Genomic DNA, 27,788 nt, shown 5'->3' on the forward strand with positions numbered 1-27,788 from the left:
GAGGAAGCATTTCAGGCAAATTGTGAGTCTTTGGCTGCCACAGACAGAGGGAGGCCTGGGTATGATGTCAGGGGTCAGAGGTGCCCTGGCCTGGCAGGACAGTGCTGGGGGTCTGGCCTCCGAGCCCACCACCCATGCCCACCCATCCCTGGGAGGGCTAGGAGACAGGATGCCTGGGTCTCTCACAGTGGGTGGGGGCGGGGGCCTCCCTCCTGGGACGTCACCCGTTAAACTTCCTCTCCCGGCCACACAGGAAGCTGAGCCGGCTCAGGGCCCAGCCCTACGCAAGCACAGGCCCCCAGGACCCCTAGGGCAAGGGCCCCACCGGCGGCCCCGCAGGGACCATGGGATCCAGAGCTGAGTAAGAGCTACACCCTCCCCCACTCTCTGGACCAAGATTCCCAGAGCAGGCCCCGGCTGGGGCCATGGGGAGCCGGGCTGGGGCAGGCCCGGGAGGGGTTGTGAGCCACAGGGGCAGGTGGCTGGGACTGGGGCATGTCTCTCAGACCCTCTTCCCTCTCTTTCTTTCTCCTTCTGGCTCCGGGTGACTAAGTTTGCAACTCTGAGCAGGCACCTCTTGGTGTATCAGAGTGAAGAGGAACATGGCTTCCGGGGGTCAGCAGGGAGCGGGGGTTGGGGGTGAGGGAAGACTGTGTGGGGTCCATGTCCCTGGGTGCTCGTGTGGGACCATGCCAGCATGACAGTGAAGTGCTGGGGGGTTCCCGTGTCGGGGGCTCTGTGTGCCTATAGTCAGTCCCCATCCCTGTGTTGTCTCCCTTCTGGTCTCCCTGTCCCTGTCCCTGAGCCCAGGACCCAGCATCCTCTGTGGGGTGGGGGGTGGGGGGGCAAGCGAAGGCAGTAAAGAGTGCGGGGCCCCCAGGGGCACAAGGGCATGCTGCCCTCCTTCCTCGGATGACAAATTTGGGGTCAGCCCTTGGGCCACCATGAAGTCTCCCAGCCAGAGACGCATGGGCAGGGTCTCTTGGTCTCCAGACCACAGAGATGCTCACACATTTACCCAGCCACACTCACAGCCACGCAAGAAGTTGTGGATGCTATTTGTCCCCACGCTGGCTTGGTCACACACACTCATCGACCGGACACCGACACTGGTCGGTCTCATCCTTCCAGGAAAACACAGGAGAGAATCACAAACACACACACCCCTGCATGTTCACCCAAGTCATGGGCACACGCACCTGTGTGCTCACCCAAGTCACACAGCACATAAACACAAGTCACAGGCTCACACACATCATGTCCACACATGCACACAAGTCACACTCGGTGCTTCACACTTCTCAGTCACGCACACACAATCAATACTATTGTTCGCACAGCATCACACAACCTACTCACTGTCACAAGCCATTGAGGTCACACACACAGGTACAGAGTTGCAGACACAACCACAGACACAGAAGGAAGCCCCTGGACCCGCTAAAGCCCATTCCTGCCCCACAGAGGGGGTCCACCTGCCGTGTTTGATTGGTTCTTCGAAGCAGCCCGCCCTGCCTCCCCGCAAGAAGGTGAGTTGGGGGCATCGGGTGGGGGTGGGGACATGGAGGGCAGGTCTGGAGGCCTGAACTTAGAAGCCGGCTCTCCCACAGATCCCCCCATCCTGCGGCAGTTTCCCCCAGACTTCAGGGACCAGGTACGCTGGCTGGTTCTTGGCTCCCCTGGGCCCAGGGCCAGTCCCCCCAGCGGAAGAGATTGTCTTGGCCAGGGGTGGGGCCTAACCCGAATGGCCAAGCAGTGTGCCCTCTCTCCATCCCCAGGAAGCTACACAGATGGTGCCTAAATTCTGCTTCCCTTTTGATGTGGAAAGGTATGGAAGGAAGCTTACTTGCAGGAACGCAAGGACTCAGACTTCTCAGGGGCCCCCAGGATTCAAACACCCAGGGACCCAGGGACTCAGGGACCCTGACAACTAAGGATCTATACACCCAGAGCCCCAGACTGGTGGACACGGCAGTAGGAGTGTTGTTGGTGCTGGGTTGGGGGGCGTGGTTCAGGGACCTGGGACCCTTGGGTCTCTGAGAGCCCTTCCCACCTCCAGGGAGCCCCCCAGCCCAGCTGTACAACATTTCACCTTTGCCCTCACCGACCTGAGCGGAACCCGCAGATTTGGTTTCTGCCACTTACGGGCTGGTGCCCACAGTTGCCTGTGCATCCTCAGGTGTGAGATTTGGGGCTCGGGGGGGGGGGGGGAAGGGCCTTGGCCTGAGGGCACTTCGTGGAACGTACGCGCCCTCTCCACAGCCACCTGCCTTGGTTTGAGGTGTTTTACAAGCTACTGAACACCGTGGGTGACCTCCTGGCCCAGGACCAAGTGAGACCAGCCTCCCTCTTCTTCCCGTGGGAGTCCCAGCCTCTACCCTCCCAAGCCCTCCACCAGGCTCAGAATTCCCAGGCCTGACCTGAGCCCCTCAGCTCCTCCCAGACCACCTAGCCCCAGTCAATCCTCACCCCCCCCCCCCCAGCTCAGACACTCCACCCCCACCCAGGTCTCTGAGGTCGAGGAACTTCTTCTAAATCTGCTGCAGCAGCCCCTGCCTGGGACCCAGGCCTCCGTGGAGCTGGTGAGTAGCCCCCAATCCCTGGGCGTCCGAGCTTAGGTGGGTGGGGAGTCTGTACCCCAGCCCCGAGGACCACGCAGCTACACCTCTCTCCCAGGGCAGCGGAGTGACAATCTCCAGTGCACAAAGCATCCTGCCCCCTGCCCCTGGGAACAGCAGGCCGGTGAGCAGAACTGGGGACCCCGTTGGGTTGGGCCCCCAGGCAAGGCCAACCCCTGACTGATCGGTGTCTCCGCTCATCCCCCCCCACCCCCCCACCAGCTCTCCTGCTTCGTAGCCCCCGACTCTGGCCGCCTGCCATCCATTCCTGAGAACGTGAGTGGACACCTGGGAGGGAGTTCTGGGGGCGGGGAGAGGTCCCGAAACCCGGAGGGGGCTGTCACATCTTGTGGTCCCTCGCGACCAGCGCTTCTCTCTGATCCTCAGAGGAACCTAACGGAGCTGGTGGTGGCGGTGACAGACGAGAACATCGTGGGGCTGTTCGCCGCGCTCCTGGCGGAGAGAAGGGTCCTTCTCACCGCCAGCAAGCTGAGCACCGTGAGGAGGGGCCAGCCGGGCCGGGGGCGGGGCTTCGCCCCTGGGGCCGTGACCACGGGACGGATTCCCAGTCTAATTCCTCTGGGCGAGACCTGAGGCGAAGGCCTGGCTCTGCCCCTCTGAGCCTCCGGACGGAGTGGAATCCTGGCTCCGCCCTTAGCGGGGGGAATCGGCGTGGGCTGAGCTGTAGCGCCCCCTCTTTGGTCCAGACCCCACCCACTATGGGCCAGAACAAGGCTGGCTCCGCCCCTCTGGAGGGTGCCGTCGGGGAGGTGGGGGGAGGGGGGGCTCTAAATTGTAGTTGGGTCTCTAGGAGGAGGACCCGTGTGGGGGAAGGGGGGGCGGTGAGGAACGCCGGCTCCTCCCCTAGGGGCGGAACTAAGGAAGCTGAATTCTAGCCCCGCCTCTTTGTGGGTGGAGTTAGTGGGCTGTTCTACCACTGCGGAGAGAGCTCCCCGAGGGTTGTATATTAGCCCCGCCCCCTAAAGGGAGCGCCTGAGACCCGCTGAGTCCTGGCTCCACCTGCTCCAAGCCCTGTAATTTGCCGAATTCTTGGCCGTCACAGGATTCCTAAAGGGATTTGAGTTTTCACCTCTCACGCAGTAGGGGGTGGGCAAGGGGCGAGGAGGGGGAGAGAGGGACAGGAGACTGGGGACGTGGGGCATGGAGCCGGGAGAGCCACCGTCCCGAAGAGGTTCCTTGAAGCTGGGGGTCCAGGCCCTGAGTCCACGGCCCCCCACCTGTCCCCAGCTGACTTCGTGCGTCCACGCGTCCTGCGCCCTCCTGTACCCCATGCACTGGGAGCACGTGCTGATCCCCACGCTGCCGCCGCATCTGCTGGACTACTGCTGGTGAGGGGCGGGGGCCGGGCTTGGGGAAGAGGCCTGGGGTCCTGGGGAGCCCTGGGCGGCGCCTGCATGACCCTGTCCCCTCGGTCGTCTGCAGTGCGCCCATGCCCTACCTCATCGGAGTGCACTCCAGTCTCGCCGAGGTGAGTGAGAGCGGACCTGGACCGCAGCGGCCTGCGGGATTCCCCTCTTTTGGACCCCCAAATAACTGCCCCCGCCAGAGATCCTCGGGCCCTGAGCGGCCGTCCCCACCCTCACTCCCCAATGCAGAGAGTGCGGGAGAAAGCCCTGGAGGAAGTCGTGATGATGAACGTGGACTCCAATACCTTAGAGACGCCCTTCGACGACGTGCAAGCGTTGCCCCCAGACGTGGTCAGTGTTACCCCCTTCTCTGCTCCCCCCCCCCCCGCGTGGTGGAGGGGAGGCCCCACACCCGTCGGCTCACAGCTGCCCCCTTGTCCTCCAGGTGTCCCTGCTGAGGCTGCGGCTAAGGAAGGTTGCCCTGGCGCCCGGGGAAGGGGTGTCCCGTCTCTTTCTCAAAGCCCAGGCCCTGCTCTTCGGGGGATACCGCGATGCGCTCGTCTGCAGCCCGGTGAGCAGCGGGTAGGCCGAGGGAGAGGCCTCGTGGGTCCTGAAGGAATAATAATAATAATAATAATAATAATAAAAATAAATGCCTAGCCTTTATGGAGCACTTACTCTGTGCCTCTGTTTGCCCATCTGTAAAATGGGATCCCACTAGCACCCACACAAAAGGGTCAGGTGAGTCAGTGAATGGGCATATGCAAAATGTTTGGGTAGTGCCTAGCACATCGTGAGCACTCAATAAATGCTAGGTTTTTCTGTTACTATGATCTCACTTAATGCTCACAACAGTGTGATAAGCTAGATACCATTATGGTCCCATTTTACTTATGAGGAAACCAAGGCTTGGAGAAGTCCCACAGCAGGGAGTGTTGAAGCCAGGACCTCAGGATCTGCTGACTCTCAAACTTCCCCACCCCCGTTTTCACAACTATTCTAAAAATTGGGGGGGGGGGGGATGCCTATCGTGTGAGCATCTGACATTCCTGTTGGCTCTGCCTTTACAACACATCCCAAATCTGCCCATTTCTCCCCTCCTCTGTCTCCACCCTGCTCTGGCCCCCATGATTGCTCGCCTGGATTAGGACTTTCATCTCCCTCGAGTTCTCTCTCAAGGGGCTCCCACCCTCGCCCCCTACTGTCTGTCCTCCCCCATGGTGAGCACCTGAGTCAGGTCCCGCCCTCCTCCTCTTCCAAGGCTCCCACCTCCCTGCGGCCCACGAGACCCTGCGCAAGATCAGGCACACAGCAGGCGCTCAACCTTGCTACATAGATATGTGAGCCAATAAGGGAGACAGTTGGGGTCCAGGAGAGCCACGGGAAGATCAGGTCACGGGTCTTTTTTTTTCTAGGGTCAGCCTGTGACCTTCAGTGAAGAGGCCTTCTTGGCCCAGAAGCCGGGGGCGCCCCTGCAGGCCTTCCATCGGAGGGCTGTGCACCTGCAGCTGTTCAAACAGGTGCGCCAGAACCCTGAGGGCGGGGCTGGGGCCGGGGGCGGGGCTAAGTAGGGGCTGGGGAGGACAACCCTGGGTCCCTGGGAGCGAGCCGGACCCCGAGGGGCGGATGCCTGGGTTCCATGGGCGAGACTAGAGTCGGTCCAGCGGGGGGTCCCGCCCTCAGGGTCCCCGGGTGGGGGAGGCATGACTGAACTGTGTCGCTAAAGATGGGAGCCCCTGACTCCTGGGCTCCCGAGGGATGAGACCTACTCCCAGGTTCCTGGGGAGATTGGGGTGGGACTAAATTCCTGGGTCCCTGAGGATGGAGCATCCAGGGTCAGGGGTGGGTGGGTGTACTTGCGGGACTCTGAAGGAGGCGTGTCCTGAGTGCGCCCTCCCCTTGCCGGAGAGGAGGTGGGCGGGGACTCCTGGGTTATCGGGACGTGGAGGAGAAGCGGAGCCGGATTTCTGGGGTTCTTGGGAGGCGGGCTGGACTCCAGGGTCCATCAGTGTAGGGATGGGTTCTCGGGTCCCTGAAGGTGGGGTCAACTTGGAGGGAGGCCTGTCGGGAGTGTCAGAGTCCCACTTCCGGATCCCTATGAGGGGCGGGGTCTGGTCCCTGACTGGTCCTGACTTGGTGCGGGGTTGGGGGAGGTTTCCTGGCTTCCTGAGGCGCCTCCAGACTCCTGGGTCCCGGAGGCGAGTCCCTTGGAGGGGCCAGGGATGGCTTCCACATATGCAGGGCCAGCAGAATCCTGGGTCCTCCAATTCAAAAGTGGCGGAGGCAGCCCTTTTCTGACCCTTCCCCCACCCCCAGTTCATCGAAGGCCGACTGGAGAAGCTGAACACAGGAGAGGGCTTCTCAGATCTCTTTGAGCAGGAGATCACCTGCAGTGGGGCCTCCTCAGGTGAGCCCTGTGTCTAGCCCGGAGCCCCGCCCCACCAGCACCCCCGCCTGAGCCCGCCAGCCAGCCGTGACCACCCCTCTCCTCACTGCAGGCGCTCTGTACTCCTACCAGCTCTGGGCAGACAACCTAAAGGTAGAACACCGCACTCTTAGTGTTTATTATGGGATTAACTTAGCCCCGTAACAGTCCCCAGGGAGGGTCACCGTTATGCTCATTTATAGACAGAAGAAATGGAGACTCAGCTAGGGAGAGGGGCTCGTCCAGCCTCACACAGCTGGGGTGACGAGGTGGAGTCTGGGGTAACCCCAGAGGCCCAAGTCTCTCTCCCTTGCCATTCTGTCTCCCCAGAAAGGTGGCGGTGCTCTCCTGCATTCGGTCAAGGCCAAGACTCAACCAGCTGTCAAAAACATGTACCGCTCGGTGAGGCTACACGACACAGGCCACCGCCCGGGGGTCACGAAGACCAGGGGACAAGGCACATGTCAACCCCTCGTGGGGACAGGACATTTTAACCTCACATGTAAAGTGCAAACATGTTTTTTTTATCAGAAGCAAGCCGGCAGTTAAAGAAGTCTTCGCGTTTTTATTTTCCAGTTACCTACTCATTTCTGCCAGGATCATTTCTTCCCCATTTAAAACTGACAACCAAGATTCATTGGCGAACATCTTTTGTCCTCAGACACTACGGTCCCAGCCTCTGCCCTTGTGTTTCCTTTTCTCCCGAGCCCCGAAGTTTCCTGTGGCCAACCTCTGCCGCAGCAAATTGTCCCTTGGGTCTTATCTGTTGCTTGTCTTTTGAATGCTATTCTGTGTTTGCCACTCTCCATTTCGTTCAGTGGTTATGTCCTCTGGGAATTCTTTTCTACTAGGCAAGGGGTGAGTCTGTGTTGACTTCTCAGGTGGTCCGTGTAGCACAAACGTGAACAGATGGCAGGACAGTGATCCTAGGGGACGGAGAGCCGAGCTCTTGACTGCCCAGGTTCAAAGCACTGCAGAGTCTAATTCTCTTTGTGGCTCCTCCGTAGGCCAAGAGCGGCTTGAAGGGTGTGCAGAGCCTTCTGATGTACAAGGTAAGGCCGGTGGCCAACGGCCGGGGCAGTGGAGAAGGGCTCACCCACCCGGCTCACCCACCCTCTTCCTAGGATGGGGACTCTCGCCGGCAAAGGGGGGGCTCCCTGAGAGCCCCGTCCCTCACCAGCCGCTCAGATCGCCTGCAACAGCGCCTGCCTATCACCCAGCACTTTGGAAAGGTAAGTGCGTCTCCCCCAGCACCCTGCGACACCAACGCCACCTTGTCCTTCTCCCATTCTTCTCTGTCTACACCCAGACTTCTTGCTCGCATGCTCACCTACCCCAGTGTTCGGGGCCCACTTACCACACACCCTCCTCCAGAAACCTGTAGTTCCTGAGGCCCCACCCTCCAAATCTGTCCTTCGCAGAACCGGCCCCTTCGCCCCAGCAGGAGACGGCGACTAGAAGAGAGACCTTCTGAGTCCCTGGAGGAAGGGTGAGACTCAAAGGCAGGGGGAGGGGGCAGGGAGGCCAGGTCCCTAAACTCCAGAACCTCCAGAGCAGTCCCATTAGGACTAGGGGTCTTGGGCAGACATCTGGGGCTGCCCATCCTTACCCAGGACACCTGCTCTGAGCCCTGAGGAGGCCCAGGACCCATGGGCAGAGGAAGCTCTGGACAGCAGCTTCCTGGGGTCTGGAGAAGAACTAGATTTGCTGGCCGAGATTCTGGACAGTCTGAGCCTGGGAGCCAGCAGGACAGGTAGCCTGCGGCCCAGCCAGAGCTTGGACTGCTGTCACAGAGAGGACACAGACAGCTGCTTCAGCTTGGTGAGAGCCCCAGCCCCCGTCCAACCCCCCTGCCCAAAGTCCATCAGACTTGTCAGCCTTCTCCAGCATCTGAAGGCCAGCAACTTGCCCGTTTCCCTACCCCCACCCAGCCTGACATAGCAGAAAGACCAAGATGGCAACCAGAAGATGAGAAACTTCCAGAGCCCCAGCCCCTGTCCCTGCCTGCTGACGTGCCATCTCAGCAAACCCTCCAGTCTTCAGATGCCGCGACCTCCTCAAAGGACCCTATTTCCCAGCCAGCCTTGGAGGCCAGCCAAGAAACCATCCTCCCGTCGCTGTCTTCACCAGCTTCTGCAGACCCCAGCAGCCGAGGGGACCCCGAGTCCAGTCTTCTCATCCTACATCTCTCCCCTCCCCGCAAGGCAGCTGAAGACCCCAGAGCCCAGGAGAGCCCCTGCTCTCAGCTGTCCACAGCACCCACCCAGTCCAGCCCTCCAGAAAGCCCCCAGCTTCTGGTCCCCACAAAGCCCAACTTGGATATTACCTGGACATCCCAACCCCTTGAGCCCCTTGATTCTTCCTCAGATCCTGGTTCCCCAGAGAACCCCAGGCCCCAGCCATCTGAGGTCATGCTGGCAGAACATGCTCATTTCCAGTGCCCCAAGGGGCCAGGAGCCCTCAGACCCCCTGCTGCACCTGACAGTGACTGGCCGGAGTCCCAGGGTAGGAGCCGGCCCAGAGTCGCTGAGCTTAAAAAGTGTTTTGAAGGTTAAGAATCAGGGTCCCAGAGGAGACCCTGGTCCTTCAATAAAGCCACATGAGCCCAAAGCTGGTTTTCCTGGTGAGTTTATCTGGGGGCCCTCTCTGTGCTCAGAAACGTACCCCATCCGCCACCTTCCTCCTCCTCCTCCTCCAGCTGGCTCCCAGGTGCAGCAGGAAGCCCCTCCCTTCCAGGAAGCCCCCCCTGGATTCTTGCACCCTTGCAATTCATCTCTCAACAGCCTATGAGCCCTGAGTTTGTCCTCTCCATCTAGACTGACTCCTGTCCCACCGGCTTAAAAAAAAAAAAAAGGTTTTATTATATCTCACTATGGGATTTATGTATATATGTATGTATATATATATATATATATATAAAATGTAAGCAGCACCACCCTCCCTTCCCCTCAGGGGCAGAGTCTTGGAAGCACCTTCCTCCCTTCTATTCTTAAGCACTAGGTAGGTTTGACTGTCCAGAGAGGGCTCTGCCTTCCCCCAAGGTCACACAGCGAGAGAGAGAGAGAGAGAGAGAGAGAGAGAGAGAGAGAGAGAGATGGAAAAGGGACCTAGATGGGCAGGCAGCCCCGCACTGTCTCCTTGGAGTCCTGGGGAGCCCGGGCCTCGGCTGCGTGGGAGAACTGGAAGGAAAGGAGAGGGGATTTGTTGGGCCTGTGTGGCAGCGGGCCAGACAGCCGAGCAAAGATGGTGAAGCAAGCGGGGAGGCGGGCCCCCAGCCCCGGCACCCCCCAGTTGCAGGCAGTCAAGCAAAGGGGGCATGCTTCACCGAGCCCACCAGGCAGGTGCCCCGTGGCCCCCCAAGTCCTCCTGAACCATCAGAGGCTGTTTTCTCAGTGGCGGCTGCTGTGTGTGAGCGAGCGCCGGGCAGTCCTGGACAGCGGTGGAGGCGGCAACGGGGCCCCGGCATTCAGATGAGCCGCTCCTCGGGCGGCAGCTTGAGGTTGGGGGGCGGCGGCACGCGGGCACCCACCTGCTCCTCGCTGCTGGGCCGGTAGGTGCCCTGTGTCTGCCGCTTCTCCCGAAGTTTTCGAACCAGCAGCACCAGCCCCACGGCCAGGAGCGAGGCAGCCAGGAGGGAGAAGACCACAATGATGGCGGTGATGGCCTCCTGAGACTGCAGGAGGGGGGACAGGTGTGCTCACCTGAGCCAGGGGACCCTGTCCACCCTCACCTGAGAAACATCCAGGGCTCCCAAAGCCCCCCCGCCTCCTCCCCAAGCCCCCCCCCCCTCCTCCCCAAGCCTGTCACTTCTGGTGGTGTGGTTCCTCCACCCAGGATTCCCGTGTCCCATCTGTCCCATCTGGGGCTCCCAGGCTCCCACCTGCCATGTTTGGGATCCCCCCCCTCCCAAGCACCCGCCACCTCTGGGTCCCTCCACCTGCTACATGTGGGACTCCTGAATAACACCCCGCTGCCCTCCTCCCACATGTAACTCACCAGCGCCCCATGGGAGCCGGAGCCCGGGTCAGAGGGTGTGATGGTGCTGTTGTCATTTCCGGGGGGGTCCAGCGCTGCGGGGAGGGACAAATTATTCCTCATCTATCCTTCCCATCTTAGCACAACTGCACCTCCCTCGGGCATCCCTCGGCTAGAACTCTGCTGAGTCTTCATTCTGGTAGAGACTGTGGGTGCCCTGCCTGCAAGGGCCCACCGGGTTGATGTTGCCCCGAACCCAGCAGAGCCCTGCAGCGAGTAAGCAGCCTACAGCAGTTGGCAGTTTGTGCTGAGTTGGGGTCTGCTATAATGGATGGTGTCTGGAGCCTGACCCTGCCCCCCGCCCCCTCCCCCCCCCCCCCCCCCACCTCTCCGGCCCTCCCTCGGCCCTTAAGGATCTGGGTGGATCTGCGTTTCCCTGGAGTGTCTGACTCACACCTCCCCCCAGGCTCTCGAAACTGAAATAGAAGGACTGAATGGCTGAGTCCACACCTCTGGCCAGCCTGGTGAACCCGGGATCAGAGCTCCAGGCAGGTCTCCTCCTGGCTCCCAGTCTGCCCAACACACCTCAGCCATACTGAGACTCAGGTATAGAGGCTCCTGTCCCCCAGATCACAATTCCCCCTTCCTCAGGAACTCAGGAATTCTACACCGACGGCGACAGCCCAAGGGAACCCCTGGCACTGATCGCCCCAAGGAAACCCCTGGCACTGATCGCCTCTCAAGGTATCCCATGCCCGCTCCCCAGTTCCTGACCTCTCCGGGTCCCAGGTAACCCGCGCTTCGAAGCCCCGCCCCGTGCGCGCCCCGGGCCGGTACCTACTTTGCCCCCAGGCCCGGCCCCAGCGGGCGGGCAGCAGCTGCAGGCCGAGCGCCAGAAGCAGCCCCAGGCCGGGGCTCGCCATGGGCCGGGCGACGGGCTGGTGGCACCGGGAACCGGGCTTCTCCTGCGCGCTGCTTCTACTGCATCTCGGGCCGGGGGTACCTGCGACCCGGCACCTGGGGCGGGAGAAAGAGAAGGGCCGGGGGTGGGGTGGGGGAGGGGGCTGGGCTCGGGCGCAGGCCCAGGGGAGGGGTGACCCGCCCAGGGCACCCCGGAGTCCTGCCCCGCCCCCGCCGCCAGAGGTCAGAGATTAAAGATTAACTCGAAGCGGCGCGTTCCCGGGCTGGGGAAAGGGAAGAGGAAAGTGGGGGGGAAGGGGCGGCAGGCCAAGGCGAGCGTCCTACCTCCCTACCTGGCCCAGGCGTCTTCGACCTTGCTCCGGTGCCCGGTCCGAGTACCTGGCTCGAACCCTCGGTGCGTCGGTCGGTAGCTCGGTCGGACTCCTCCAGCTCCTCCCGTTCACGTGACCCGGAAAGTTTAGTCACTCACCTGGGAGAGGAGCGCACTTCCGGCTCGTGCACCTGAGCCCAGATGGGAGGGCGGAGCCAAACGGGGGTGGGGCCGCGCCAGGGACGCACCTGTAACGGGAACCCAATTCTACAACAGCAAGGGGGCGGAAGCGAGCTACGGTAAGAGGGACCTCCCACCTATGTTGCGGGCACACCTGTGGGAGACGTGTGCGTTGAGCCACATCTCTGGAGTGTGGACGAACGGAAGCATACCTGTGTGGGAAACGGCTGTGTAGAACACGCCTGCGTTATAACACCTGACCGCGGCCGTCTGGGTTAGGGTACGTTTGTTTTGGAAACGCATCTGCATGGCTCCCCTATGAAATGAACAACGCTTGTATGAAAAATTCCTGCGTAGAAATGTATCGGAAAGAGCTGCACGAGACACGTCCGCGTTTAAGTACACCTTATAGGACCCAGTGACACGGAAACGTGCCCATATGGGTGTATACTTGACTGCAACATGCCTTTGGGGGGGGGGGGCGGGTGGAGGGGAGCTGTATGATGCATTCTTGAGTGGATTTCTGTTGAGAAACATACCTGTGAAATGGAGGGTATAGGCTGTATGGGGAGTATCTGCATAGAATTGAGAAGTGAGAAAAAAACCTGAGAACATCTGCATGAGACAAGTCATATTAAAGCAGATGGCGGGGCGCGCGGGGCGGGGGGGGGGCGCGCGGCGGGACAAAGGCTTCTGTGTATTGAGGCCCACCTGCTAGGGGTGTTTCCGTGAGAAAACACCTGTTGGGGGCATTTCTGTGGGAAAACATCTGTATTCCCCATGTTGAAGGGCACCTGCAAGGACCACCTAGGAAGAAAATATCTGTGAGGGGACCTTCAAGAAGAGGCTCCTTTGTCTGGGACGCACCTATTTGAGCACTGGCTGGGCAGGACTAAATGGGTCCTCATGGCTGTATTTTTGGATAAAGGACGATGATGATAAGACCACCACCTCCTGGGAACTCTAGGGTGAAGAGTAGCGGCTAAGGGGAAATTAATCACTTTTAGAGTATAGAGCGATGGGTAAGAATTCCAGGTCTAGTTAAATCCCTGCTTTGCCCTGTAGTGGGCATGTGGACTGGGGAGAGCAGTTTAACCTCTGTTTCCTCATCTGTGAAGTGGGAAAGTCAGTCCCACCCACCTACCTTACAGTGTTTTGGCGAGGACGACGCGAGAGGTGAGTAAAAAAGGCCTTGGGTTGTGCAACGCCGTGAGTCAATGTTAGCTATTATTATTTTTCGCCAGTGTGTTTCTGGCCGCCCCTCCCCCTAATGGTGACTCGAGAAACTGCGCCCAAAAGTAGTGGGAGGGACTTTCGGCAGGTGCAGCGAGCGCGACAGGCGGATGCCGCGCCTCCAGCGTTCGGCTTCCCGGTCTCCATCGGCACTCGAGCCTGGGATACTGAGAGGCCCAGGTTGGTCTGGAGAGAGCAGTCAGGCAAGCGACCGGACCCTGCCGCGGCCCCTTTAAGACGGCCAGGCCAGCCAGAAGTCGCGGGGGCCCAAGACCGCACCAGTTCAGCGCGGAAGCCCCGCCCAGGTGGGGCGGGCGGGCGCAGCTCCAGCAGTTCTGGCCAATAGGAAACCGACTCTGCAGCCGCGCCGCCAGTTGATCTTCCGTTTCCCAGTCTAAGTGGGACATAGAAAGGAGGCTCGCGGGAGGGATGTAAAGCTTGCGGGGGGAAAGCACCGCCTCTTGATTTTCTGTTTCTGCGGCCGAGTGGGGGATGTGAAATGAGCGGGCGGGCAGATGGAGGGTGGATGGCCTCGGGTTGGTTCTTGAGCACGTCTGGGTTGAAAACGAGTACTTTGGCGCCTAAAGAGGATTAGTAGGGGAGGGAGGTCAAGTGGAAAGGGATTACGAAACCAAATCCCTGATATCTCTCTACTTCGCCCCTTGGGGCAGAGGGTAAACTGAGGCACGCAAGGCCGAACTCTGAAAGCAGAATTGAGACCATTGATCTCTCCAGCCCCTCTCCCCAGAATGAACCCTGGTGCTTCCTAGGCTGTGCAATATCAGAGCATCCCCGACACACCGCCCCACACCCGCAGCTCCGCCTCCGGCCCCCTCCCCCCCCCATGCGGGTCGGGGGAGGAGACGCCAATTCCGGCGCGGGCGGCGACGGTTAGCAGTCACCGGCTCCTGCAAGTGCCAGAGCCAGGCGGGCAGCGCGGAGGCTGCGGTGGCCGTGGCCGCGGAGCTGGCCCTGCGGGGCCCCGGGGGGGAGGGGGAGCCGCGAAGCCCCCGCTGAGGCCGCCGCTGCCGGGCCTCCCCTCCCCCCCGGGCGCCATGCGGGGGGGCCCGGGCGATGCGGAGCGGCGACAGCGCTGGGGTCGCCTCTTCGAGGAGCTGGATAGTAACAAGGACGGCCGCGTGGACGTGCACGAGTTGCGCCAGGGACTGGCTCGGCTGGGCGGGGGCGACCCGAACCGCGACACCCAACAGGTACCCCCGCGGGACCCCAGCCTGGCGCGAGGCGCTCGGGCCCGGCCGGCGCCCGGTAACCCGAGCCCCTGAATGGAGCGCCGCCGCTGCCTGGGAGTGCCTGTGGCTGCACTCCAGGGCCGGTGCCCAGCCTGAGCGTCTCTGCCCCCGTACCCCTGCCCACCGTGTCTGGGCCTAACGGGTTCGCCCCAGACCGAGCCAAGGAGGCCCCAGGCCTGCAGTTCGGCTGCCAGCACCCGGTCCCCACCCCCGTCGCCGGTGCTTGGCGGGTGGGGGATGGCTGCCAGCGAATGGAGCCCGTCCGCTTTCCTGCCCACTGCCTTGGACACACCCTCCTCTGAACTCTCCACCCGTCCCAAGACCTACCCTGCTCCCGCCTCAGGAGACACACCCTTCCCGTCCGCCCTCCCCTCCTCTGGGCACCCACTGCCCCCCACCCCACCCCCAGCAAGCCGCCCAGCCTCTCAATGTTTACATTTCCCGACCTGCCCATTCCAATAAGCCTGGCTTAATGCCCCAGGCTATCCCAGCCGGGGATCCTGCCCCGCCAACAGCCTTAGCTGGGGGTGTAGGAAAGCAGGAACCTGCCCCCAGACCTATGCAGGTGTCCCTGACACCTGTAGCCCCAGCTGCCACTGGAGTGTCTCCACAGCATCTTGAGGCCTCCAGTACAAGCCTCCGCTTCCCAGGTGGGAGGACAGAGGCCCAGTGGGCTCTCAGCTTGGATCTACCCCACATTGCCCAGAGCTGTCTCTAAAGGGAGCTCCCGGAACAGCCATATGGACAGGTTTTTGGGTTGTTGTTGTTTTTTTAAGAGACAGCTGGGAGGACAGGCTTTCAGAGACAAGAGCCCAAGGCTACCTACCACTTCCCAGCTCTGTAACCTTGAAAAAGTTACTCGACCTTGGAGAGCCTCAGTTTGTTTGCCAGGAAAACTGGACAACTGCTTTCCACCCCACCGCTCAACTGTGGCTTGGGCATGTTGCTGAGAAGTGAGCCGGCGCCTTCCCCTGCTTTAGGTTCTGGGGGGGCTCTGAGTTCCCTGGCCATAAGCTTGCCGTGCCCCCTGCAGATGGGGAGCGGCCATCTGGAGCTCCCTCATCCCTCCCCCTTGCCAGGGCAGTTCCCCTGAGGGTGACACTGACCCACACGGTGGGCTGGACCTGGAGGAGTTTAGCCGCTACCTGCAGGAGCGAGAACAGCGCCTGCTCCTTCTGTTCCACAGCCTGGACCGGAATCAGGATGGTAAGGCCCAGGGATGGGCTGCAGGGGCCCTGGAGACACCAATGGGGTTAGAACTGGCAGCGCTAGGAGGAGGGGGCAGGGCCGCTTCTCCCTGATGACTCACAGGCTATTTTGGGAGCTCTCCTCACCCCCCCCCCCCCCCCCAGCTAGGTGGTTGGGCCCATGGGCCCATCCTACCTCCTTTCCCTTCTGGGATGCGACCCCTATTATTACCCTTATGTTTCTAAGGGACGAAGATGCCCCATATTGCTTCTGGATTCCCTAGGAGATGTAGGCACCCCCCATCCTTCTGGATCCCTAATATTGCCTCTCAATCTCCTATGGCATAAGGACCCCCATACTTATCCTGGATTCATTCTTTCATTCATTCATGGAACAGAGGAACCCACCCCCCAACATTTCTCAGTTCTACCTCTCTGATCCCAATGGGTCAGTGACACCCCACCCCACCCTGCTGCAAATCTCACCCTGGGTTCCTGGATCCTCTGGTCTTGCTAGAGCATCCCATTCTGAGCTGTACTGCACCTGGGCTCCAGGGTTCCCCCCACCACCACCCCCCACACACACTCTTTTCTACCTCTGGCCCCCTCCCAGGTCATATTGATGTGTCTGAGATCCAGCAGAGTTTCCGAGCTCTGGGTATTTCCATCTCTCTGGAGCAAGCAGAGAAAATTCTGCCCAGGTGAGTAGCTGGGGTTCCAGAATCGCAGGTAACTCAGGTCCCCGGGACCCCTCGGCCACCTTGGACCTCTAGGCCCCAGGCCCGATCCCAGGGCAGGTGGAGCTGAGAGGCGGGCTTGGGAGTCAGGCAAATCCTGGGCCACTCTCTTCACTTCTCTGAGCCTCAGTTTTCCCCTTTGCAAAATGGCCAGCTCTCGGTGCACAGGAAGTCAGTCTACCCCCAAACCAACCGAACCCCATCCGACCCCCTCCAGCCCCAGCATTGATTCTGTCCCACCTCGCCCCACATCCGCAGCATGGACCGTGACGGCACAGTGACCATCGACTGGCAGGAGTGGCGCGACCACTTTCTGTTGCATTCGCTGGAGAATGTGGAGGATGTGGTCTATTTCTGGAAACATTCGACGGTGAGGTGGGGGCAAGCTTTCCCAGCTTGGCGGCCGGGCCTTACTCTGGTTTCCCCAGGGCACGGAGGGGCTGGGTCAGGAGCCTTGAGAAGGAGGAGCTGCTGGGAACGGTCAAGGGATGAGAAACTCCAGTCCTCTCTTCCTCTGATCAGTGCTCAGGGGACTAGGGACCCGCTGCGGGGAGGTCTGGAGCCCTTCAGACCTGACTCTGGGGCCATGGGGGCAGACTGTGGGAGGTGGGAGCACAGGGAAGGAAGAGCTCACCAGGTGGGTCACCCAGCCCCCAGCTTCCACCCACAGCTCTCCTTCTACTGGTTTCTGTTTGCCTCAGTAAACGGTTCTATTGCCGAAGGGACTCACAAGAAAGCCACCTTCTTTGGAGGGTTCACTGAGATCCACTGGAAGGTGGGAGAGGAAGTGCTCTAGATTGCCAGCTTCTAGTTGGGAATCTCCGAGTGATGCTTCCAGTGGGGTCTGATGGCATCTGGAGGGGAATCCACACGTGAGATCCGGGGAGATCCTGTTGGGAGATCCAGAGATTCCCACCCTGGGGATCCATGAGGGGGCTTGGTTGGGATGTCTATAAGTGAATTCTAGGGGAGGGGTGATCCCTGGGGGACAGATTCTCCGTGGGATCTCTTGAGGCCCTGGGAGGGATCCACTAGTCTCCTTATGTGGCCGGTCCCTGATGGGATCTCATGTGGCCCTGGAGGGATCTTGTGGAATCCTTGTGTGGGAGATCCTTGGGTGGGATCCCTCAAAGGGGTCTGATTGGCTCTGGGAGGAATCTTTCTGTGTAGATGTGTGAGTAGATTCCTTTGGTGGGATCTGGTGGAGGTGCCCAGGAGGGGTGTTAGGATCCTGTGTGGGATCAGGCTGGATGTTTTGGTAGGATCTGCTAGGGGTCCAAGAGGGATCGCCTGGGCTCTCCGAGTGCGATGCACTGGCAGACTCCCTGGGTGTCCTGGGCTTCGTGAGGGAGTTAGCGTTTAGGGCTGAGTCGCATCTCCCTGCCCCCTGGCGTGACAGCCCAGTCCCTGCGTCCTTAGGTCTTGGACATCGGCGAGTGCCTGACTGTTCCTGATGAGTTTTCAGAGCAGGAGAAGCTAAGCGGCACGTGGTGGAACCAGCTGGTGACGGGTGCGGTGGCGGGTGCGGTGTCGCGGACGGGCACAGCCCCTCTGGACCGCCTCAAGGTCTTCATGCAGGTGAGGGGCCCTGGGAAGAGCCCCCCTCCCCCGCGCCAGGCCCGGGGCCCCCACAAGGGGACCGCAAAGCCACCTTGTCTCCCCACGTAGGTCCACGCCTCCAAGACCAACAAGCTGAACATCCTGGGGGGCCTAAAGAACATGATCCGAGAGGGGGGCATGCGCTCCCTGTGGCGCGGGAATGGGATTAACGTGCTTAAGATCGCACCCGAGTCGGCTATCAAGTTCATGGCCTATGAGCAGGTGGGGGCAGGCGTGAGAGGTGTCAGCCAGACGCGAGGGCTAGTGGGATTGGCCTGGGGGTGGGGGTGGGGAGGGGCATCGGCTCCCCTGTGTGGCGCCCGCAGCAGGAGGACCTGAGATCCTGCCCACCTCTCCCACCTCCAGATCAAGCGGGCCATTCGAGGGCAGCAGGAGTCACTGCACGTGCAGGAGCGCTTTGTGGCCGGCTCCCTAGCTGGCGCCACAGCCCAAACCATCATTTACCCCATGGAGGTGAGAAGGAGGGACCCTGGGAGAGGCGCCGTGGCAGGGTGGGAGGCTCGCAATAACCATGTCACTCTGCGGTGTGGTAGACGTTGGAATTACAACTTTGCCTCTCCCGGCTTCGGACTGTAGCTCATTAGAGCAATGCTGTTTCATGGGTAGTCTGTGTGGGCGTCGGCCACTGAGATGTGTCTCCTGGGGATGGTCGCGTTGGTCATAACTGTTTAGGCAGCAGCCGTGGGTTCCAGCCGCTCCCAGTCACGCCTCTTCTAAGGATACTGATTTCCAGGATGTTTGTTCCCAGGGGAATCATTTCTAGATGAAACTGTTTTCAGAGAAATCGTTTCAGGTTTCAGGTTGTGCAGTGTATGAGGATTGCAGTGTATCATGGAAAACTCAAATCACATAAATGAAGTCTGAGGTAAGCAGTTCAGGGCAGGTATGGTGAGTTCAAAGTGTTAGAGACCCAAGTTCCTTCCCTCTATCTTCTTCCAGCACTTCAGAATGTAGCACCCACCTCATGGACCAAAGTGGCTGCTTGTGCTCCAGTCATCACATCCATATTGCAGTCAAGAAGGAAGAATAGACAAAGGAAAGAGCACCCCCCTGCCTTTAGGGATACTTTCTGAGAGTCACACATACCTGTTTTCCTGCTGTTTCGTTAGCTAGGACTTAGTCACATGGCCATACGTCTAGGGAAAATGAGAAATGTAGTCTTTATTTCTAGTGGCTCTGTGCTTGCTGAAAATTATAGCTTCTATTAAGGGGAAAAGGGAACAAGATATTGGGAGACAGAAGTGGCCATCATATGTAACTCTGAGAGGTGTCAACATTTTTAGGTATAGGGATTTGGGGATGACGGAAGATTCTAGAGTAAGTGGTTTGTTAAATTCCAGTATTGCCAGGGTACATCCTTCCAGAAGTAGCCATTTCCACGTGTCTTCGTTCCTGGATGTGGTGTGTCTGGAGGCAGTTTTTCCAGGGATAACCGGGTTCTCTCCAGGTGCTGAAGACGCGGCTGACCTTGCGCCGGACGGGCCAGTACAAGGGGCTGCTGGACTGTGCGTGGCAGATCCTGGAGCGAGAGGGGCCCCGAGCCTTCTACCGAGGCTACCTGCCCAACGTGCTGGGCATCATCCCCTACGCAGGCATCGACCTGGCCGTCTATGAGGTCTGTGGGTAGCCCGCCCCTCCCTCCTTTTTTCTCCCCTCTGAGATTTGCCCACAGGACACCGTCTTCCCATGGGCCGACTCAGTCGACCTCCAAAACCAGGGAGAAGCGCCATGGGCCCTGGGGAACCCCTTCAGCCATCGGACTCCCGACTCTTGCATTTACCACTGTGAGAATTCTCATCACTTCCCTTTACAGTTCAGCCTTCCTGAGTCTCGGGACACGGGAAGCTCAGGGACCACGGTAGCTCACAGACTCACGGGAGCAGGTGAAGATGAGCTTGAAAGATGCCCACCTCCCCAAAGCACGTATCGGACCCAGCCGATGCCTTCTTCAGGGCCTGCCCGTTTCGGCATCAGCTGTCATCGTAAAAACTACACATCTCAGTACCTTTATCGAGAGACGCAGGAACAGGGAGTTTTGGGTTTTTGCTTTTTCTCTTACAGAGACCTTGTCCATTACTTTTTACCTTCTTCTGGTGGGATCACCAGGTTCCTCGGTAGCACAGCCCCAGTTGTCCCCAGGCATCCCCCAAAGTCTTTGTATTCGGGACAAGGCCAGCCTCACAGGCAGGTGACCAGGGCAGTTGCCAAGGGCCCCATGTTCAGAGGGCCCTGCCCTCGGTTTAATGCTCTGCTGTTGCTGTCTTGAAATTCCTAATCAGCTTTGGACAAGGGACCTCACATAATTTTAATATGCTTTGGACCTTGCGAATTATGTGGTTGGTCCTGACCTACAACACTCCACACCTGCCATCCATACTTGATGTCCCCAGCACCCAGCATCTATGCAGCCAAATGAGACAAGGCCATCCCCCATTCACTCACCTGTCTGTTGATTCGTTCATCCATTCATTTATTCACTGGTTCACTCAGCAACTACTTACTAAACATCCAAAAGCACTGGGCATTGTGCTGATTGGTGCAGATACAGCATTAAATAACACCATGTTTGCTTTCCTGGGGCACCCACTCCAGTGAACAAGGAAGTCAGCCAACCAGCGAACAAGCAGTTTCAGATCCCGCTCAGTTCTCACAAGATGACAAAACAGGATGTGTAATTGAAAGTAACAGTGGGCAGGGGGTGGGGGGTCTAGGCTCGCCTCTGAGAGGTGATGCGGGAGGGAGTGTGAACAAGGCAGAGAGTGTAGGTCCAGAGGCAGGCCTGCGGGAGGAGTGGAAGTCTTGAGTGGCTTGAAGGAACCAAAGATTCAGCAAGAGCTCGATGACATGGCTGGTTTTTCCTAAGCGCAATACAAAGCCATCGAGGGCTGTGTGCAGAAATGAGACATAACTTTATTTGATCCATTCTTCGCCAGCAAAAGGGAGCTGGGAGGTCTAAGGAGTTTGAGAAGCGTTGTGCCCTCTTGGAGTTTCAAACTCGTCATTAGTCCTTTAAAGGCTCTGACAAGTGTACAGAGCAGTGATTTCACTGTTTGGGGGCTTTTTGTTTGTTTTGTTTTGTTTTTTAGCCCAGTGCGGGCCATGCCTATGCAGTCATCAGAACTTCTTTTCAACAGAACAGCTCTTAAAACACTCATTAAACACCAGTTTGGCAAATGCTGCTCCAGAATTGCAAAGGCAGTAATGGTGAACAGTTGCTTCCAATGTGCTCACTCCATGCTCCGGCCAGACATCACGAATCAATCACAGCCCCGAGGCCAGACATCACGCATCTATCTATCACAGCACCGAGTCCCTCTCAACACACTTCCGGGCAGCCATTCCCAAGGGGTTAGAATTGACATAGGAAATGAAACTGAGGAGCCATCCCAGTCCCAGAGTATGAAAGAAGGTTCTCACAGAGGCTCCAATAAGGGATTGGCTGCCCCTAAAGACAGAGCGCCCCACTCTGGACTCAGGTGTGGCTCTGAATGTTGATTCCCACCTGTCTCTTGTGGCTCTGGGTAAGCAGCTTCCCCGGGTCCTCAGTTTTGCATCGATTAAATGGAGACGACAGTGGTATTTGTCTTAGTTTGAGGTCTTCCAGAAGCAGGGATGTGAGAGCAAGTAGTTTGGCGGGAAGGTAAGGCGACCAAAACAAGGAGCATTAGCTCCCTAGGGCCGCCTAACCTCAAACTGGGGGGCAACAGACATTTATCGTCACAGCTCTGGAGGTCGGAGTCTAAACTCGACTCGGCAGGGCCATGCTCCCTCTGAAAGCTTAGAGGGAAATCCTTCCTTGCTTCTTCCAGCTTCCGGTGGTTGCCGGCAACCCTTGCTGCTTCTCTGCTTGTAGACCCATCCATCCGATCTCGGCCTCTGTCTCCGTGTGGCTGTCTTCCCCGCTGCTACGCGTCTCCATCTCTGTGTCTCCTCTTCTTAGAAGGACATCAGTCATTTTGACTATGGGGCCACCCTACTCCAGGATGGCCTCACCCCAACCCATCACACCTGCAAAGACTCTCTTTGCAAACAAGGTCACAATCTGAGATCCTGGGGGTTAGGACTCCAACATACCTTTTGGGAGGACATAATTGAGCCTGTTAGCAAGCAAGCTATCGTGGCGGGCAGGTGGAGCTCAATCCTGGCGGGGGGCTCTGCAGGCACCTGCATAGAACACGCCCCAGCAGAGACGCAAGGGAGTTGGGGTATTGATACACCCAGTCAGTTGTCTGAAGCTCGCTTCTGGGGATGCTGGTTCCCCAGCACTTCCCGCCTATTCTGGGTGCTCAGCACAGCCTTGCCCGGGTCCAGTGAGAGTCCTCAGGCAGAACCGTGGATACTGGCAGCTGGGAGTCAACAGATTTGGGTCGAAATGGTAAGGGATAAGAACGGGGTGTCCACCTTGGCGAGGGTGTTAGTTTTCTATGGCTGCTGAATCAAATGACCACAGACTTAGTGGTTTAAAACAGTACATGTTTATGACAGTGCTTTTTTTTTTTTTAATTAAAAACATGTTTTAAGTTTAATTATTTTGAGAGAGACAGAGAGAGGATCCAAAGCAGGCTATGAGTTGTCAGCACAGAGCCCGACGCGGGGCTCAAACTCACAAACCGTGAGATCATGACCTGAGCCGAAGTTGGACGCTCCCCCGACTGAGCCACCCAGGTGCCCCTGCTCTCTTATAAGGAGCCTCATGATGACACTGGACCTACCTGGATATTCTAGCATCGTGCCCCCTTAACTTAATCACATCTGCAAAGTCCCTCCTGCCACGGGAGGTACCATATTCCCAGGTTCCAGGGACAAGGCATGGACAGTAGGGGCAGGGGCCATCCTTCCACATACCATAGAAGCTGAGGACTGAGTGGCAGGGTGCAGGTACAGTGCTGTGGGGCACCTAGGAGGCACCGCTAGGCTAGTACCCGCTGCTGTCAGGGGTGGGGGGGGGGGGGCTGCAGAAGCCAGCCAGCAGGGGGTCTGCGGTGTTGCCAGTTCCAGTCCAATCCCGATCCCTTCTCTGCCCCTGCCAGACGCTGAAGAACCGATGGCTCCAGACTCGGCCGACCCAGGCATCCTTGTGCTCCTGGCCTGTGGCACCGTCTCCAGCACCTGTGGCCAGATAGCCAGTTACCCCCTGGCCCTGGTCCGGACCCGCATGCAGGCCCAAGGTGAGGCCTGGGTGGGAGGATAGGGCGGGGAGAGCCTCACAACTTGGGCCCCTCCCCCTCATCCCCAGCTCCCGCGGTCCCGGGTAGGCGGAGTCCCAGGCTGCGATCTTCCTGGACTTGGATGGCCTTCACTAAAGTCCCTACCTTTCTCTGGGCCTCAGTGTACCCGTTTGTGACACTGGAACAGGGGCCCTTCAGCCGAAGGAGGAGAGCAGGTGCAGCCGTTCCTGGAAGAGTGCCCTAGCAATCTTAGCTGGGAGGGCTGCTCGTTTGAGCTCCAATTTGCAAGGCTGGATTACGGGCAGGGGGGAAGCTCAGGTCAAGGAGGGGTGGGGCCAGGCTGGCTATGGGTGTTTTGTTTTCCTCTGTAGTTTTCTTTTAGGAGTTTCTCCCCCCAACACACACACACACACCACATTCCTGGATCTGTTTGGGGAGTTTCCTTGGGAATTTTAGCGTTTGTATTTTGTGATTTTTCTCTGGGGGTGTATCAGTGCATAAGCCTGGGTTCTCACCCTCTGACAGCTCCCAGGCTGGAAGGGAAGCAAGATGCTGAATAAATCGTTTCACACTTCAGTATGGATTTAGGGTTGAGCAAAGGAGAAGGGATAGAGCCACACTTAGACTGGGGTACCCAGGAGGGCTCCCCTAAAGAGCCTGCTTTGGAATGGAGGCTGGAAGGCAGAGTGAGCGTCAGCTGGGAGAAGAGGCAGGGAGATGAGTTCCAGGAAGGGGAAGACGCCTGTGCCCTCTCCCACCACACACACACATACCCCTTCTCTGTTTCTAATCATCCCCCAACTTGGGCCCTCGAGATCCGGGTGGAACGGTGAACAGCCATCTCTAGAGTGGTAGGTCCCACTGCTAATCTAACCCCCTCCCTCCTGCTGCAGCGGCCAAAAGCCCAGTCCTGGGAGTAGGAGGGGGCAGTGAGAGGGGCCCTTTGGCCTTACCCGGCCTCCCCACCCCTCCCAGCCTCCATCGAGGGCGCCCCCCAGCTCTCCATGCTGGGTCTGTTCCGTCACATCCTGTCCCAAGATGGCGTGTGGGGCCTCTACCGGGGCATTGCCCCCAACTTCATGAAGGTTATCCCGGCTGTGAGCATCTCCTATGTGGTCTACGAGAACATGAAGCAGGCCCTGGGGGTCACGTCCAGGTGAGGGACCCAGAGCCTGCCCCACCCCAATCACGAAACCCCCCCACACCTCAGCCACTGGAGACTGATGGCCCAGCCAATGGACCCCAGGGCCCCCGCACCAAATCACAGGATCCCTACACCTAATCCACTGGGTCCTGCTCCCCACGTCTCGGCTTCCGCCCCCTCCCCACCCCCGCACACACACTGGGTCCTGGGCCTCCATGTCTTAACCAGGGGATCCCCTACAACCCAACTAACGGATCCTGGTAACCCAACCACAGGAGCACATACCGCCATATCTAAACACCCAGACCCCAGCTCCCTCAGGCCCCAGATCCAGCACCGGGTCCTAGATCCCCAAACCCGCTGGCGGATCCCAGATCCCCATGCTTCCAGCCCTGGATCTCCAAGCTCGCCCACTGGATTCTGGATACCAAGAAGCCTCAGCCACCGGATCCTGACAATGCAATGCCTAGATCCCGGGGCCCCAGCCACTGGATCCCAGATCCCCTCACCCCAACTACTGGATTCCTGAATTCCTTTGCCTTGACACTGAGTCCCGGATCCCTCTGCTTTGACTACTGGATTCCATACATTTCAACCACTACACCCTCAACCCCCAACCACCGGATCTCGGATTCCCAAGCCCTGACCGGCTGGATCCTGGCTTCTAAATCCACAATGTGAGAGCCCAACGGCAGAGCGCGTGGGTCCCGGCGACTGCAGCTGTTGGGCCCCAACCCCTTCACCACAGGCACTGGATGCTGAAACCTCACCCATAGGAAGGAGACCCCGACCCTTCCAAGCACTGGATCCCAGCCCCTTAACCCCTGGATTCTGACCGGAATCCTCCCAAGGCACTGGATCCTGAGTGCTCAGACTCTAAGCCTAGATAGATCCCAATAGGCCAATCACAGCATCCTGGATCCCACGCGCGCCGCCCCCGTCGCAGACACACCCCAGAGCCCAGGGCCCTCCCCCCTCCCTGTGACACAAAGCCCATGGTCTAAGGAGCCTGCGGGAAGCCCAGGTCCTGGCCTCCTTCTTGGGACTTGTCCAAAGTCCTGACCCATCTAAACTCTGGCAGCACAGGAAGGAGAGGTCCCTCCCACACCCTAGAAAGAGGCTGGACACCCCCATCACCTACCCAGCATGGCTACGCCTCTGGCCCCTGGGGAAACTGCTCCCCCGAAATGCTCTGCAGTGTCCTCCATCCCCTTCCCACCTTTAGGCTAACGATAACCCCCAGTCACTCTTTCTTGGGGGCTGGCAAGGGGGCAGTCTGAGGCTGGGGACACATTAAGGGGACCCCCCCAAACCCACCCTAGCACTGCCAGCCTCTCCCCAGGCTTCAGGATTGGGAGCCAGGAGGAAGTCTACCCGGACTAGCCTTCCCTGGAGCCCAGCATCTGCTTTTGCAAAACGAACAAGCCAAATCCCCAAACTCAGTCTACGTCTATTTTTCTACCAGAGAGGAGCAGACATTCCTTCCCCCTGAAATAACCCAAGCCCCCCCCCCCCAGCACCCCCACTACCCTGTACATTCTGCACTTTATAGTTGGATTCTGAGCTTAGCATAACTGGGGACCCCCTCCCTTCACTCCTCCCAAGTCTTTGGGGAACCCCATTAGAGGACTGCAAAAGAGGAGCTGTGTTGTTTCAGGGGGCTGGAGGACCCCCCCCCCCCGACCTCCCCTTCCCACCTACACCGTGTCTCACCTCCCCACCTGTGTGTGTTATTTCCAAGGAAAGAGCAAAAGGATACACTTTCTAAGCTCTTTCGTTGTGGTTTTTGCTGAAAAGGGGTGGGTGGATGGGGGACCGCTTCAAACTACCCAGCAGGGGAGGGACATGGGCCGTCCTCCGTCACACGCAGTTCCAGGAGACCAGGAAGTGACTCCCTCTTTAAGCCTCAGTTTCCATAGCTGTAAAGTGGGGGCAGTGAGAAATCCACATTCATGAGCACTTTGGATTTTTCCAGTACTCTAATTACACAAGGGTATTTGTTTGCCCAGGGCTGTAAATTACCACCAACCGGGGCCTTAAAATGGCAAATGCTTTAGATTGAAATATTTTTTTATTGTGGTAAAATACACGTAAAATTTACCATCTTAACCATTTTTTAAAATATGTGTTTATTCTGAGAGAGAGAGAGAGAGAGAGAGAGAGAGAGAGAGAGAGAGAAAATCCCAAGCTGGCTCAGTGCTGTCAGTGGAGAACTGGACGCACGGCTCGAACTCACAAACCCTAAGATCATGACCTGAGCCGAAATCGAGTCAGAGGCTCAAGTGACTGAGTTGGTGCCCCTCGTCCTAACCAGTTTGAAGTATACAGCTCAGTCAAGCACATTACATGGTTGTGCAGCCACCCCCACAACCCATCTCCAGAACTTTCCATCTCCCCAGACTGAGACCCCGTCCCCATGAAGCACTGACTCCTCACCCCTGGCTCCCACCATCCCCTCTCTGTTTCTGTGGACAGGGCTCCTCTAGGGACCTCCTGTGAGGGAGGTCATGAAGTCCTTTTGTGACTGGCTTTTCTCACTGAGCACAATGTCCTCAGGGTCCATCCACGATGTAACAGGTGCCGGGATGTCCTTCCTTTTTAAGGCTGAACATTATTTCGTTGTATGGATGGACCACATCCTGTTTACCCTTCATCCAGCGAGAGACACTGGGTTGCTTCCACTTTGGGCTATATCGTGAATAAGAAACAACAGGAATTTATTGTCTGCCCCGTTCTGAAGTCTAGAAGTCTGAAATCAGAGGGTCAGGAGGGCCATGATCCCTCTGAAGAGACTTTAGGGGAGGATCCTTCTTGCCTCTTCCAGCTTTTGGCAGTCGCTGGCACTGTTCCTCGGCCTGTAGACTCAGTCCAATTTCTGCCTGTCTTTAAGTGACCAAACATGGGGCACCTGGGTGGCTCAATCGGTTAAGAGTCCAACTTCGGCTCGGATCGAGAGTTCGAGCCCCGCGTCAGGCTCTGTGCTGACAGCTCACGGCCCGGAGCCTGACTGGGATTCTGTGTCTCCCTCTCTCTCTGGCCCTCCCCACTTGCACTCTGTCTCTGTCTCTCAAAAATAAACATTAAAAAAATTTTTTTAATTACCAACCTTTTTCCTATGTGGACCATGATAGTCACCCTCCAAGATGTTCCCAGGGTGCCTGGGTGGCTCAGTCATTTAAGCATCCAACTTCAGCTCAGGTCATGACCTCGCAGTCCATGAGTTCGAGCCCCGCGTCGGGCTCTGTGCTGACAGCCCAGAGCCTGGAGCCTGCTTCGGAATCTTTGTCTCCCTCTCTCTCTGCCCCTCCCCCGCTCACGCTCTGTCTTTGTCTCTCAAAAATGAATATACGTTAAAAAAAAAAAAAAGGGAAAAACAAAAAACAAGCAAACCAAAAAAACCAAGATGTTCCCCAAGGATCTCTTCCTCCTAGAACTCACATTCTTGGGTAGTCCCCTCTCTCACTGAACCAAGGAGAGTCTGTATGACCAAGAGGATCCAAGAGCAGTGATAGTATGTTACTACCAAGAAGAGATTATAAAAGGCACTGCAGATACCATCTTCTCTGTGCTTTAAGCCGCTACAGTTGGGGTACTTTGTCATGCAGCTGTAGCTAACCGATACACGTACACATACATAGACATGATTTTCCACA

The 27,788-nt window shown here is 58.4% G+C and overlaps 3 protein-coding genes across 7 annotated transcripts; 2 read left to right on the top strand and 1 right to left on the bottom strand.

The window, feature by feature from the left end:
- DENND1C (DENN domain containing 1C) lies at positions 1 to 9,020 on the top strand. 3 transcript variants are annotated; one of them, XM_058728259.1, is made up of 24 exons: positions 1 to 22; positions 254 to 361; positions 1,465 to 1,529; positions 1,611 to 1,654; positions 1,779 to 1,828; positions 2,060 to 2,179; positions 2,263 to 2,332; positions 2,508 to 2,582; positions 2,677 to 2,742; positions 2,841 to 2,894; positions 3,006 to 3,116; positions 3,867 to 3,967; positions 4,062 to 4,107; positions 4,235 to 4,336; positions 4,431 to 4,556; positions 5,401 to 5,505; positions 6,302 to 6,392; positions 6,484 to 6,524; positions 6,741 to 6,812; positions 7,418 to 7,462; positions 7,535 to 7,642; positions 7,832 to 7,899; positions 8,024 to 8,231; positions 8,342 to 9,020. In XM_058728259.1, exons 2-24 carry the CDS (start codon positions 345 to 347, stop codon positions 8,963 to 8,965), a joined length of 2,409 nt encoding a protein of 802 aa, XP_058584242.1. In that variant the 5' UTR covers positions 1 to 22; positions 254 to 344; the 3' UTR covers positions 8,966 to 9,020. The 3 variants fall into 3 exon arrangements, with proteins under 3 accessions (XP_058584242.1, XP_058584243.1, XP_058584244.1); XM_058728260.1 differs by lacking the exon at positions 1 to 22 and having other exon boundaries at positions 262 to 361; positions 1,390 to 1,529; positions 1,757 to 1,828; XM_058728261.1 differs by lacking the exon at positions 1 to 22 and having other exon boundaries at positions 262 to 361; positions 1,757 to 1,828.
- Positions 9,021 to 9,150: 130 nt separating this feature from the next.
- CRB3 (crumbs cell polarity complex component 3) lies at positions 9,151 to 12,343 on the bottom strand. 3 transcript variants are annotated; one of them, XR_009261174.1, is made up of 5 exons: positions 11,639 to 12,258; positions 11,227 to 11,402; positions 10,407 to 10,480; positions 9,783 to 10,083; positions 9,151 to 9,589 (listed from the first exon to the last, which is right to left on the bottom strand). XR_009261174.1 is itself a non-coding variant. In XM_058728281.1 (5 exons), the coding sequence occupies exons 2-5, from the start codon at positions 11,306 to 11,308 to the stop codon at positions 9,518 to 9,520; spliced, it is 372 nt and encodes a 123-aa protein (XP_058584264.1). In that variant the 5' UTR covers positions 11,309 to 11,402; positions 11,631 to 12,343; the 3' UTR covers positions 9,151 to 9,517. The 3 variants fall into 3 exon arrangements, 2 of the variants coding, with proteins under 2 accessions (XP_058584264.1, XP_058584263.1); XM_058728281.1 differs by having other exon boundaries at positions 9,940 to 10,083; positions 11,631 to 12,343; XM_058728280.1 differs by having other exon boundaries at positions 9,940 to 10,083; positions 11,639 to 12,284.
- Positions 12,344 to 13,897: 1,554 nt separating this feature from the next.
- Positions 13,898 to 25,903, top strand: SLC25A23 (solute carrier family 25 member 23). The gene is given in 11 exon segments (XM_058728269.1): positions 13,898 to 14,240; positions 15,359 to 15,485; positions 16,080 to 16,167; positions 16,462 to 16,573; positions 17,623 to 17,781; positions 17,872 to 18,024; positions 18,169 to 18,276; positions 19,271 to 19,438; positions 22,854 to 22,875; positions 22,878 to 22,991; positions 23,967 to 25,903. Coding segments are annotated over 11 exon segments (1,392 nt in total). The 5' UTR covers positions 13,898 to 14,084; the 3' UTR covers positions 24,152 to 25,903.
- Positions 25,904 to 27,788: the final 1,885 nt, after the last annotated feature.

The sequence above is a fragment of the Neofelis nebulosa genome, chromosome 4 (assembly GCF_028018385.1).
Source record: "Neofelis nebulosa isolate mNeoNeb1 chromosome 4, mNeoNeb1.pri, whole genome shotgun sequence".
In the NCBI taxonomy this organism is placed as follows: Eukaryota; Metazoa; Chordata; class Mammalia; order Carnivora; family Felidae; genus Neofelis; species Neofelis nebulosa.